Source organism: Pleurodeles waltl, chromosome 4_1, assembly GCF_031143425.1.
Source record: "Pleurodeles waltl isolate 20211129_DDA chromosome 4_1, aPleWal1.hap1.20221129, whole genome shotgun sequence".
Lineage (NCBI taxonomy): Eukaryota > Metazoa > Chordata > Amphibia > Caudata > Salamandridae > Pleurodeles > Pleurodeles waltl.
Window position 1 is genome coordinate 637,765,818 of NC_090442.1, and position 14,090 is coordinate 637,779,907.

The 14,090-nt window shown below is 42.9% G+C and overlaps 1 protein-coding gene across 1 annotated transcript in view; it reads right to left on the reverse strand.

Moving 5' to 3' along the window:
* Positions 1-14,090, reverse strand: part of PPM1H (protein phosphatase, Mg2+/Mn2+ dependent 1H) — a 726,537-nt gene that overhangs the window by 400,654 nt on the left and 311,793 nt on the right. The window contains exon 3 of the mRNA XM_069229078.1: positions 12,556-12,900. Within this exon, the coding sequence (XP_069085179.1) occupies positions 12,556-12,900 (345 nt within the window). The remainder of the gene's footprint in view (positions 1-12,555; positions 12,901-14,090) is intronic.

Below are 14,090 nucleotides of genomic sequence, written 5' to 3' on the forward strand. Positions count from 1 at the left end.
TACTAGATATACATTTTTCCAATGTAAGCAAAATGAGAATGAGTCAGTAGATAATTATGTCGCTGAACTTAAAAAAATAGCTATTGATTGCAAATTTGGAGCATTACAAACTGAGTTAATTAGGGACCAATTAGTTATGCATGTTCATAATCAGAGTATTCGCTGGGTGGTCCAGCCTCAGGACCACCCAGGACCACTCCGCTTTCCGGAGACTCCTAAAGACCTGGCTGTTCGAGCAGCGATAACCACCCCCTTTGTCCCTAGCGCCTTGAGACCCGCACGGGTGAGTAGCGCGCTTTATAAATGCTAATGATTTGATTTGATTTGATTTGAGTATTCAAGAACGTTTGTGGGCGAATGGTGATTCATCACTTGAGGAGGTTATGAACATTGTGCGTAAAGCAGAGATGTCTGGTAGATGTGCCAGGGAATTATTGTCAAAAGTTAAGGAGTCTGAGTTTGTCTGTACAATAAACTCCAAACCTGCCAGTAAGTCTTACAATGCCACCCAACCTTCCAGTAAGTCTTTCAATGCCCAATCAAAATCGTTTTCTAAAGAGAAAAATAGATGCTATAGGTGTGGTAGTAAGGATCACCTAGCGTATAGCAAGACATGTCCAGCTATCCAAAGAAAGTGTGGAAATTGTGGTTTATTTGGTCATTTTGCGAAGGTTTGCAGGAAAAAAGTTAACGTCAAGTGTGTGTTGGAAAATTCTGAACAGGATGATGAAGAGGATGGAAAGGGTGATGGGTTTGGTAACGATAGTGTCATATGCTCTACAACGAATGTGATTCTGAATGTCAATGGGGAGCCAGGGAAAAACAAGCCTGAGTGTCAAATAAGCATTGGTGGAGTTATAATGAAATTTTTTCCTGATTCTGGATCACCTTATACCATTGTGAATGAAGAGGTATGGAGAGATAAATTCATAGGGAAATTTGGTATGGAGTTATGTGAACCTGATATACAACCACAAGGGTATAGTGGTGATAAAATTGATATGTTAGGTTATAGATGGTTAACCTTTAGATTTAAAAACAGATCCACTCGAGCTAAGCTGTATATAAGTAAGAAAGGACCACCAGTTCTTGGCTGGATTGATCAGGGTAAATTGCACATTGTCCTGGATCCAAACAGTGAAGAACAAGTGAAGGTGGTGGATGAAGAGTTGGACTTTGCAAGGGATCTGTTACGAAAATTTCCTTCAGTGTTTGACACAAACCTGGGAAATTTAAGGGGTTTTGAACACCGCATAATTTTGAAAGCTAATGCAGTCCCGAAGGTACACAAGGTTAGAAATGTTCCTATATTGATTAGAGACGAAGTTTCGAAGGAACTGGAAAGATTGGTGACTTTAGTAGTAATACAACCTATCGAAGCGTCAGAATGGATTTCTCCATTGGTGGTTACCAGACGCAGAAATGGAAAGATTCGGTTATGTGTGGACCTACGCCATTTGAACGATAATATTGTTATTGATCGTTTTCTTTTACCTAGGATTAATGAAATGGTTCTCTCTTTAAAGGATGCAAAAATATTATCCACTATAGATTTATCTGCTGCGTATCATCAGATTTCCCTTACGACTGATTCCAGAAAGTACACAGCATTTATTACACCTTTTGGCTGTTTCCAATTTAACCGGATGCCTTTTGGCTTAGCGTCTGCTGCTGCAGTGTTCCAAAGACTTATGTTTCAGTTATTTGGAAATAAATCTGGTGTAAAATTCTACCAGGATGACATTCTAATCTATGGGAAGAACAACATTGAACATGATTCAAGACTGAAGGAGGTAATGAACATATTGGAGAAAAGTGGTTTAACTGTGGAACTTTCAAAATGTAAATTTGCAAGGGACAGCGTCACTTATTTGGGTCATGACATTGGAGCCCAAGGTGTCAGACCAAAAGAGTCTCTTGTGAATGCTATCAAAGATGCTTCGCTTCCAAGTTCTAAGGATGATGTTAGATCTTTTTTAGGTCTAGTTGAATACTGTGCTAAATTTATTCCACGATTTGCTGACAAAAGTTTCCATTTGAGACAGCTATTGAAAAACAAAGTCAAATTTGAATGGTCTAAGGAATGCCAGGAAGAATTCAATCGCATCACTTCTGGAATTGATAAAGTCCAAAGCTTACACTGTTTTGATCCTAACCTGGATAACTGTATCACAACGGATGCCAGTGGTAAAGGTTTGGGTGCGGTATTAAGCCAGAAGGATAAGGATGGGAAGGAATTTATAATATCCTTTGCCTCTAGAGCCTTGTCGCCAACAGAAGAAAAGTATCCCACAATTGAGAGGGAAGCTTTGGCATGTGCGTGGGCTCTGGATCACTTCAGGGTTTTTGTGTGGGGAAAACCTGTAACAATTTTATGTGATCACAAGCCGTTGGTGAAATTATTGACAACGGGGGGAACTGTTAATGCTTCTGCGAGGATAGCAAGATTGTCAATAAGAATGCAGGATTATGTTTATAAACTTATATATTTACCGGGCAAGGATAATCTAGTAGCGCACTTCTTATCAAGAATGCCTACTAAATTGGAAGAGTGTGTGGATGAATGTTGGCATAAATTCCAAGTAGCTTTTGTTCATGCAGATGGTAGTCATGCTGAGTGTATATCTGAATATGATAAGGATACATTACTAGTTGATGTCAGGAAATTTTTGCAAGGAAATTGGCCTGATAAAAACAATTTGCAGGAAGAGGTTAGGCCTTTTTGGGAAGGGAGATCGCAGTTGTCCATGGAGAATGGTACAATCATGAGGGGTGAGCGGATTATTCCTCCCAAGAGCTTGAGGGAAGTAATTGTGGATCTATGTCACGAAGGACATTTTGGCATTGTAAAAACAAAGGGTGTGGTAAGAAGTTTATTTTGGTGGCCTAATGTGGATGTTGAGGTTGAAAGATTTGTGAGGAATTGTTCCAACTGTTCAAATGCCGACAAGACGTTACAAACATTGAGACCGCCAATGAATGAACATTTTTTGCCGAAACAACCATGGGAATGTGTGGCAATTGACTTTGCTGGACCGTTTGGTGATGAACAAAAATACGTAATAGTGTTGATGGATCTGTTTTCTAGGTTGCCTGTTGTAGAAATTGTTGAGAGGGTAGACACGAGATGTATTTTGGAATTTTTAGATAAAGTTTTTGTGTCTGAAGGTTTACCTACAGTGGTGCTAAGCGACAATGATGTTCAGTTCTTGTCCAAGGCATCGAAAGATTACTTCAAACGAATTGGCGTACAACATAAAACTACTTCCCTTTATAATCCTAGTTGCAATGGCATGGTGGAAAGGTTCAACAGGGTGGTTAAGGGAGTTATTCAATCAGCCTGTGCTAGTGGTACGGATTGGGAGGTATAGTTACACAAGGCTGTTTGGGCATACAGAGTGATGAAGAATGAGGTAACCGAATTATCGCCTTTTTTAATAATGAGAGGGCGGGAGCCTAGGACCAAATACAGTTTAAACTGGTTGCATCAGCGTAATGTGGTGCAATGGTCTTTAGAATCAGTTCAGAATAGGATGAAGGAAAAACATGCTGTTATGAAAAAAACGTTACGATGAGCAGCATGGTACAAAACCAGGAAAGGACATAGTCCGTTTTATGAACCAGAAGAAGTTGTAGAGGTTTTGAACAATGCAGTCAGGTTGAGCAATGGAAAGGTATGGAATCTTAAACGGGTGGCCAAGGTGCGTAGGGAAGTTAGGAGTCACAATTCCTCTACGTCTAATTTTAGATGGTTGGAAGGGGAAGAAGGTGATGCTGTAAGTAGTGAAGGACTATGTATGGCGAGTGTTGAATGTGAGAATAATGCAGAGGTTTGTACTGGTGAAAGTGAGAATAGTGCTGAGGTGAATGAGGAGATTGGTGGATATGAGGTTAGTGCTGAAGCGAACAAGGATGTTGAAGGCGTGGTTAGTGAGGCTTTGGATGGAGGGAAAGGAAGAGTGAGGAAACCACCCGGTTGGCTTAAGGATTTAGGGGGTCATTCTGACCCTGGCGGCCGGTGGCCGCCAGGGCCACCGACCACTGGCGCACCGCTAACAGGCTGGCGGTGCTCCCACGAGCATTCTGACCGTGGCCGTTCAGCCGCGGTCAGAAGCGGAAAGTCAGCGGTCTCCCGCCGACTTTCCGCTGCTCGGGGGAATCCTCCATGGCTGCGGAGCGCGCTCCGCAGCCATGGGGATTCTGACACCCCCTACCGCCATCCTGTTCCTGGCGGGTCTCCCGCCAGGAACAGGATGGCGGTAGGGGGTGCCGCGGGGCCCCGTGGCATGGGCACTGCAGGGGCCACCATAAGAGGGCCCCGCAAAGTATTTCAGTGTCTGCCATGCAGACACTGAAATACGCGAGGGTGCAAACTGCACCCGTCGCACCCCTGCAACTACGCCGGCTCAATTCTGAGCCGGCGTCCTCGTTGCAGGGGCATTTCCTCTGGGCCGGCGGGCGCTCTTTTGGAGAGCGCCCGCCGGCCCAGAGGAAATGTTAGAATGCCCGCCGCGGTCTTGTGACCGCGGTGCGGTCATTTGGCAGCGGAACCTTGGCGGACGGCCTCCGCCGTCCGCCAAGGTTAAAATCAGGCCCTTTGTGTGGGGGGAGAAGGTTGTTGAGTTCATTAAGTAACTTATAGGAATTGTATCTACTCATAGGAGTTGTATGTATATAGTATATTTTTAGTACAGCTGCTAGAACTTCTTTAGCACTTCTGTTAAATTTCAATGTTTGGTTTATGCTCATTTCAATCATTTATTTTCTTATTTGTATTCATTATTTAATTTTTTTTCTCTGTATTGAAAGGAAGGGGATGTGTTATGTTTATTATTGAACGCGTTCCACAGTTGCTATGCGCTGTGTGGAACGCGTGTGTGAAAAATGAACGGGAAAGCAGTTGAAGGAGTCGATTTTACCTTGTGGTGTTTTCACTACAAGGGTGTTGAATTGGAATGCGTAGGCGATTCGTGATCAGGAGAGAGACTGTAGTTTAATAGTTAAGCTGCTGACTGCGGACTCTTTAGGATGTTATCTGCGAGATCAAAGGGCAGACCATTGCTCCATTTACTAGGAGAAAGACACTGGCTTGCATAGTACAGGTTTTTTGGTGAAGCTTTCATTGCTGATTACGTTCACACGACTGTACGAGCCATCTAACACTAATAGTCATCAGTCGATTCTTGTGTCAAACATACCAGATCGAATTGCAAATCCCAAAACGACTATGTCATTTTTATGTTTAAAATCAGAGCCAAAGTTTTGGTAGATATTATAACGGATATCACGAGAAATGTGTGTTTCATAAAAAAATCGCATTCTGTCTGGATACGCTAGAGGGCGTCAGTGCGTTAAAAATGTGGAACACAAAATAACAAGACCAGCGACATCCGGATTCTAAATCATCTGATCATCGATGTTTTGCAAAAGCCTAAACAAACATTAATAAACTGACACTTAATGTTATAGCTTTAAATGTAGTAACGGTACCATCAGTTTGCCACCATAATACCCAGAGCAAACCCAAACATATCTCACAAAGTCCCTTGGCTTTCTTCCGTGCCTGATACAAGGCCACGGAAACGGGGCCAGAGACTGTCCTATGAGCAAAGGGTGGCCAGAGTTAATCCTGCACATGTACCTTTTTGGCGGGCCGAGACTGAGCTGCGCTTTGTTTTCTTTTGCAAAGGCAGTGCTTTAAATGGGCCGGTACTGCCCGGTACTGAGTACCGGCACTTTTTTATTTTGAGAGGGAGAGTACTGGCACATCTCAAGAAAAACGTAATACTTTGAAATGGAGAGTACCGGCATTTCTCGGAAACAAGCAGGTACACTGGCACAGAGTACCTACACTTTATTTTTTCCATTTCAAGCACTGTGCAAAAGTGACGACAATGCACAATGTAGTCTACTTGAAGCACTTTCCAGTAGTTATTTCCCAGTGGTGGTGTTAAGCTGCGGTGTCATGGTGGCACAGAGTCCATCCATCACTCGTGTGTTGTCCAGTGACCTGTCAGGGGACACAGACTAGACCGGAAGCTTCGGGTGCATTTCTGAACTGAGGACGGGGCAAGGGCAAAGAATGACAAATGAGTGACTAAAGGAGGGAGAGGCTTCAAAGGCTGGAGCCAGATGTCTGACCTTGGCTTGTACCTGGGTCCTTTGGGCCTCTCGGGTCAACAACGAGCCGAGCTCGGTTGTACCTTCTGCCTCTCACACGCTCTCGCGACATTCACCTGCTCCAGGGGTACAGCGGCGGAGGGGCTGCTGGACAGTACCAGGGGTTCTTACATTTTGACTATGGGTTTAATAAATAGGTCTAAAAAGCCCGCGGCGATTCTCTGCGCCCCCCCGTCCCCCTCCCCCCCCCCGTCCTACTCCCCCCCCCCTCCCCCACCCGAGTGCAGTAATCTGAGGCTAACTCGATTTAATAATTCTCATTAACAATACGAAGCTGCTGTTCGATTTTGCATCTCACAGAAGCTTCTAACTTCTAATCCATTTGAGTGCTCATTACGTCCTGTGGATTTTTTTAAGCACGTAGCGCAGTCAAGAAATGTTTGGGGACGGACATGTTTTAATTTTAAGGGTTTCCACCTGAAAAACTTTACCCTCACGGTAAAGAAAGTGATAAAGGGAGCAGGTAAAGGTGGCCTCCATACCACCTCAGTGCTTGGGAAACTGAAGCTCAGGCCCTGCCAGGAGAGGCCAGAAAGAGGGTCCCTACTTCAGAGGACCACCCCAGGTAAAGATCTTATATGCAAAAGGTCAAATGAATAAGGAATTAAACAATAACTCCAGTGACGTAGCAAGAGTGCCGTGGGTCCTAATGCAAGAAAAAAGGGAAAGGAGGACACATAACCCTCCATGGGTAACAACCATTAATAATTGGATCTGAGAAAACCCTTCCAAGCTCGAGGCATCGGTGCCTCTGCAACTGCTGCACCATTTATAGCACCCCATTTCTGCAGCTAGTCGCATCAAATGGAGGGGTTGAGGTGTTACTACAGTTATTGTCAATCTATGAAGGGAAAGGGAATTGCCAAAGGTTACTCGCCTTTGAAGTATGGACAATAATGTTCTCCAATTATACAAATATAGGAATATTACTTTTCTATAGACCATTTTATAATCATGGAGCATTAGCTACCCAAAAGCACTGGGTTAGAGCGAGAACTGTAAATACTATTAATGGAAGGATACTCATGGGCTTGGATGTAGTGAGAACACAAATATCCTGAGAGGAGGCAATGCCATGTACATAGGAAGTCATATAGTAAGGCACTTAGAGGCGCACCTTCTGGCATGGCCTCACAGCGTCACAGCGTCAACGCATGAGGCTGATCTTCATCACAAATGTCAGATGGCCAGATAATACTTTTCGCTACACAAAAAAAACAATAGGGGCCTGGTTTAGAATTTTGTGGACGGGTTACTCAGTCCCAAAGTGAGGGACATCCCACTGCCTTCTTACAAGTGCATTATATCCTTGTAATAATGCAGACTAGAGATATCTGTCGGGTTTGTGAAGGAGAACCCATCCTTCAAACGCTAAACCTGGCCCTAAGTAATGAACTTATTTCCATGGGCAAAGTAATAGAGAAAGAAGGGATGCGCTAGAGATCAAACCTTTTAACAATATACACACAAGGATGTTATATTGTGGGGCTCCTGTAAAGCACTTTCTTCAGGTGTATGCGTCTTGTAAGCACTGACACATCACAGCATGTATGGGAGCAGCTAGTTTGCCTAATGGATTTAAGGCTACTTACTTAGGCTTTAGAAGTTTCTCAAACAAGAGGAGGTGGTGCTGGAAAGAAGGGAGGGTGTGTGTGCGTTCCCTGATAAGTACTCGACGTCCATCACAGAGTATTAAGAGAGAAGGAGAGCTACGACCCTTTTTCACTGCTGCAGTCATTTGGTAAATTAGAGGGAAAGTTCGAACATAGGCCATTAATGTTATATTCTATACCGTGGCCTGGATAACACAATTTTTTTTTTTTTTTAATGTGTGTAGGACAATGCACTTAAGGAAGGATTTAGTGATTTCAAGTAAAATCATCATGTTTTTACCGTCTCTATCACTTGAGTAGTTGATGGTGATACAAACTCACGAGTACACCAGGATTCCACCCCACAGTGGCTGAAGCTAGTCAAGGGCCAACAATAGTAGGCCAAATGTGTTGGTGGAAGTACCATCGCTGTTTGAACGAATTTACACATCCATCCAACCAAAGAAAGGAGTCAGCGGGAGAAGATGGCGTTTCTACAATCTGTGGTTAGCACCATGAGCTCCAGAATGAGCTGTGTATCATCCATTTCATAAACACCAAGGGAATGAATGAGAAAGGCCAAGGACAGAAGGTATGCAAAGAGACAAGAAGGAGACAGGGCGGCCCAATCAGAACACAGATTGTGATTTTAGTAGTAAGCTCTGATAAAAGAGGTGGGTATGAGATACTGTATCCTGTCTCATAGACGTGATTTAAACCTACTTGGTGCTGTGCTCTTAGCTTCCAATTCTTTCATCTAAGTTATGTAGCTAGCATGGTTCATGCATTGATAGGACACTGATAAACCCAGTTATCAAGGTCACAACATTGTATCTATCAAACAGAAATAAAGAGGGCAGAGGTACCTATGTCCTAACAAATGTAATATTTCCAAAGATGTTCCTAATTTAGCCTCTTAAATTCAAGTCAAAGTACTCTTCTGGGGCCTAATTACATATGGGGTGCACTGCACTTGTTGAACCCACAGTGCACCTTTAGGCAGGTGCGCCAGACGCACACAGGCACAGTGCACCCTCTGACAAAGAATGTGCTGCCCCCAGGACAGGCTTGAACTCACAGCTGTCCAGGCAGCAGTGCATTCAGTGAAATTCATAGTGGGTAATTCAAAGCCGCTCTGCGTTTCACAGTGCAGGCAGCAAACCGTCTGCACTTTAAAGAGGGGAAAGAGGTCACCTAGCAGACAGGAGCAGTGAATGGCTGCGTCTGCTTGGGGATGTCTGGGGAGTCCATGGGACCCGCTTTAACTTCTCTAGAGGGCTGACCTCAGGGGATGCAATGACAGTAAGCCACCTTTCTGTGGAGCACTGTGAGTGCGCCTCCTATGGGCATGTTTACCTCTGCACCCACATCCATAATACGGCGCATGCACAGAGCCAATGTGACTCCCTCCGTTGCATGGAGCCATGCCCCCATGCAAATGAGGAAATGCCCTCTGAAGATAGCGCTGTTGATACATGTGCACCAGCACTATCAGTATTACAGAAAGGGCGTACAAGCTCCTGCAAACCCTTCTGAAGGTGCAAAAAGTGTGCACAAAAGTCCATTGTCCCAACGGGGCACTATATATAATAAGCCCTTTGATATTTTTGCTTTAAATGTAAACCATTTGACAATTGTTTTGAAATATATTTATCACCTTTGAAAGCTGCGACAGCTTATGATATGAATAATCAAAGACCCTAATTTTACAGAATTTACAGCCAAATTGATGCAACATTGACTGTCATCGTGGTATGTATGCAGCTCTCAGCAGAGATCATCAAGTATCCTATTACTACAAGGCTGAAAGCCTGCCAGGCGAGGATACAAGTAGTTACTTGCCTCCATGAAATGTTGAATGTAGTCAATAACTGTTACGTCAGTGAGTTTTGCATGGTAGAAAGATTTGAAAAAAGGTGATAACTTGCGTCGTCCACATGATTCATAAGAGAGACTGAAAATGGAAGAGGGCATATTCAATTTATTACAGGCATAATACTTCAAAGTCATTGGGGACATATTAAAACACTAGATGAAGCTAAATGAATCACACATTTGTTCTACTGACTATGTGCACAGATTGGTGAAAATAAAGGACTAGCTCCATTAACAAACTAGTGGTTTGGGGATGGCTCAACAGATTAGCATGTGGTAAAACAATATACATAGATGTCATTGGGATGATTATTTCTTTCATCGGTGTGTGCAGAACTCATTCTAGATTTTTAACCAGTTACACAAAGCACTATAACACTGTCACTATAGTATTACTCAGTGGTTACATTGGTCCCATTGCCTGAGCAATGCTATGTCTTAAAATAAACTGAACATAATCATCTTATGTCCCTTCTTTTTCTTTAATCACAAACTCTACTAAACTGACACCTGTGTAGATGAGTAAATCAAGAAACCCTGTATCTGCACAGTTACTCAATACCCCCAGGTGCTAACTTAATTGATATCTACCACTGGCATGCCAGCCAATTACAAGAGAAGTAGAGGGGGGTGATCTAACCTATTGGCCCAGAAGACAATTAGAAGAGATGAAAAGTCAGAAAGAGATGGCCTGCCAGCATTATCCAAATAAATCAAATGAAAATCAACGGGGAATTAAATTCACTGGATAGACTGCTAATGGAGGGGAGAAACATTTAAAGGATGTAGTCCAACCAGGTAGGGCAAAAAGTTTCATTTTCCAGAATCCAGGAAATATGACTTAGAAGATGTCTGAAGATGATCTTCCAAGGCTGATGTCTATGCAGAGAGACAGAGAAAATGTTACTGGGTCAATTGCTGGACTCAATGGCTGCACCTTCCTATCCTGCAGAAGCTGCCAGAAGTAGGGATGACATCTTCCTGTAATCACTATGCTTCTTAACACTTCCAACTAGCTAATGGGAGCAAAAGGTGTCCCTCTGTAAGGTCATTGATTGGAGGAAAAAGACAGTTGGCATTAAAGACCTTGACGCAGTCAGGTAAGATCAAAGGGTGAGTGTTGCTGATAAGTACAACACAGAACCAAAGTAGGTGAGAACCTACCCAATAAGAGAAGAATTCCAGGAGAAAGGCTAACAGCATACACAACACAGACAGTGGAAGGTATGTGGGTTTTTGGGCAGAACAAGATATGTTACTTCCTGTTTTGGAAGAAGGTGAAATAAGAGAGACTCATTTCAGATTGTGCAAGGCCTGTTACTCTAAAAACAAACTCACAATTAGTATCAAAGTGTAAGGATAGTGAACAAATATTACCATCAAATGGGCTCCAGAGAAAACACAATGACAACATTTCAAACGAGACTGCGCTTGTGCATCAGTGCTATGCCCTAGTAAGCCACCCCATGGTTAACACAGGGGCTGTTTCCTGAGGAGGCAAGATACGGAGCAGATACTGCATGCTATAGAAATACCAAAACATAAGACTGACCTCCTTAAAGAACACTACATCATAATGCATTAACATCCACACCAGCTCCCTCTCCTATCACTCTTTGACTTAATGATTGTGTTTGACCCTGTACAGTGCATGACAGACTCTCCTCGAAAAGGATGTGGTTGGGTATCCAAAGTCCATCCAGTGTCCTGTTAACTGTGCAGCACAATATACTGAGAATATTCGCTAATGATACTGCACGCGAGAACACTGACTCAGTAGAAGTAACCCAATCAAAAAATTCATGAAGATCTAAATCAAACAGCAAGCATGGCTGCAATACTAAAAATGTACTTTGCATAAAGGAAGATAGCAGAGGCCAAGAAGATAAGGGAAGTCTATATTCCTTTCATACTCACAAACAAGAAACAGTAATTACTAGTTACTGAGGTTATCAGTCACTTGAAGAGCCGAAGCACCAAGAAAGCGGGAGAAATCTTGCTGCATTGAAACTACAAACATCCTAATATTTTCAACCCACTCCTATAGTCACATAAAGACATCCTGCAACTATACAACTGTAAAGTCTAGCCCCCGAAAAAATAACAGGTGAATAAAGTACAGGGGAAAAAAGTGATACAAAACAGCAGTATGGCCAGCAAAAGCAACCCCACTGGTGAGGGAACGGGAGTCTTGAATAAAAGTTGCCACTAGATCTTGCACCGTGTATATGTCTTTGTTTGGCCATTCCACTACTTTCTCTCCAGACCATTTTATTTACCAGAAACACAAAATATTCGCCTTCGAGGATTGTATAAAACAGCACAGAAAAGAGACATCAGATGATAGCAATGTTCCCTCGGCATGTGGGCAACTTCAGTGTAAACGCCCTGCTTCCTTGGACCGGACTCCAGGCACAAGACACGATTCTAATCATTTGCCATGTTATAAAGTTTGCCATGAGTAAAAAGACAATGACGCTGGATCTCGTACTAACCCTAACCCGATGACATGTGGCTCTTCTAACACATACCACAGACTTTAGACCCAGATAATGAATGGATTTGAAAATGAGAAATGTTTTATCATCCATAATATGAACAGGATGAGTACATGAAATGATCAAAGTGCATGGTACACCTGACTGAGAAACATTTAACAATCAAACATAAGGGTGAATAAATACACATTGGTAACATAAAACTGCCACTTAGTGCACATTGCAAGAACTAGCAGAAGTTTTTGGGGACGGGTTAATTATGACACATCAGTGTAAGTGAGTAAGCTATTTATGGTACACGGATCTTAGCAGTGTACAGGAGGACAGCTCTCAATAGTGAAATATTATTCTACTTAAGGACTACTGCGAAGTAAATACCATAAGACAACCGTCTCCATAGAAACACCTACCATTTCTTTGAAAGCATTTTCAATGGCCCCAATAATGAGGCATTCCTGCGGGATCTTCTTCTCGGTGAAGAAGCGCGTCTGTGGGGTGCTGGGCGAGCCGGGTGCGCTGCCAGTTCCACGCAGGGAGGCCGCCCTGGTTAGAGCCTTGTTGTTGGCCATGGCCGCTTCTGGCTCCTCGCCGAGGCAGGTGGGAGGAGGTAACGCAGAGTTCCTCAGGATGTCTACTATGTCCTGCAGCTGCTCCACAATGTGGTGCTGGAGCAGCTTGGAGGCCACCACGGCTGCCCCGGCTCCAGCATGACCATCGAAGAGGGCCCAGTAGTGGAAGGTGATGCCATCTGACTCCTAGTAACAAGGAAAGGAAAAGGATACTCCGTAAGCAATGCACACCCACGTCTAAAGAAACACAGGTAGTACTGGCGAAACGATTGACTGACCAATATTTGAAATCTCAAAGTAGACACATGATGCCCTGTGCCAGATGCCACTACAGTAAAAATTTACCAGCTCCCTTGACATAGCCTAATAAATTATTGGTAACCAATAGTCAAATTTTGAACATAAACATCTAAGTAGAGACTCGAACGTAGATATTAGAGGGAAACCGATTGAATGAAATAATTTAAAAAGAGTTAAGATTAATGGGATGAGTTTTAAGCAAGAGCGGGCAATTTGCGTACCATTTTGCGTACCATTTTATAGTATATAAATGCATGATTTTTGTAAGTGAAGGCACATAATACTCATTACAAAATGCAGAATACACAAGGAGGGGATGAAACATATAAATCTAGGCCGAATACTCCACATTTCTTCAATTCGAAGCTTACCTTGGCGAGAGAAGAATAAAATATCATGTCTTGTCTGCGTCTAAATCATTTCAAAGCATCTACCTATTGTCAATTTGCTAGAGACGTGCGTTGAACAAGCAGCCTACAGGGCAAAACATGGGCTGCAAATAATGAATACATTCCCGTTGAAACGCTGTACAATCACACTGTTGTAGAAAAAAGCATTGGTCACGCAAACAGGTCAGACATCAGCTGGCAGGCTTTTGGCCTTACCAGGGTTTGTTATGTCAAAGTTTATGCAAACCTTTTTTTTGGTGCAGCTGTTGGGCCCTCATCATTCTGAAAACAAAAACATTGGCTAAAAACACAATTTTATTTGATCATAAAGAGCATATAGTGCCTTAGTAGTCCCTATCACTTATGTGAAATGTATGTGTTAATGCGCTCCTTGTGAAAGGACACAATGCTGTCACTCACAGTGAAGTTAGGAAATGGCTCGATTGGTAAGAGCCACTGTCCCATGTTGTATGCTATAGTGGATGAAAGAGAACTGTGAATGACCATACCAGCCCAGTGAATGAAGATGGTTGGCTGAAAGGCCCTTAATTAAGCATATTATATTTATGATTTTATAAAATCAAAAGGCCTTGGCTAATGCCAGACCTAAAAAAAGACATTTTCGTAAGGGATTATCGATATTGCATTTTAATAATTTTAATTAGTGCATGTACAGGTACAATTAGT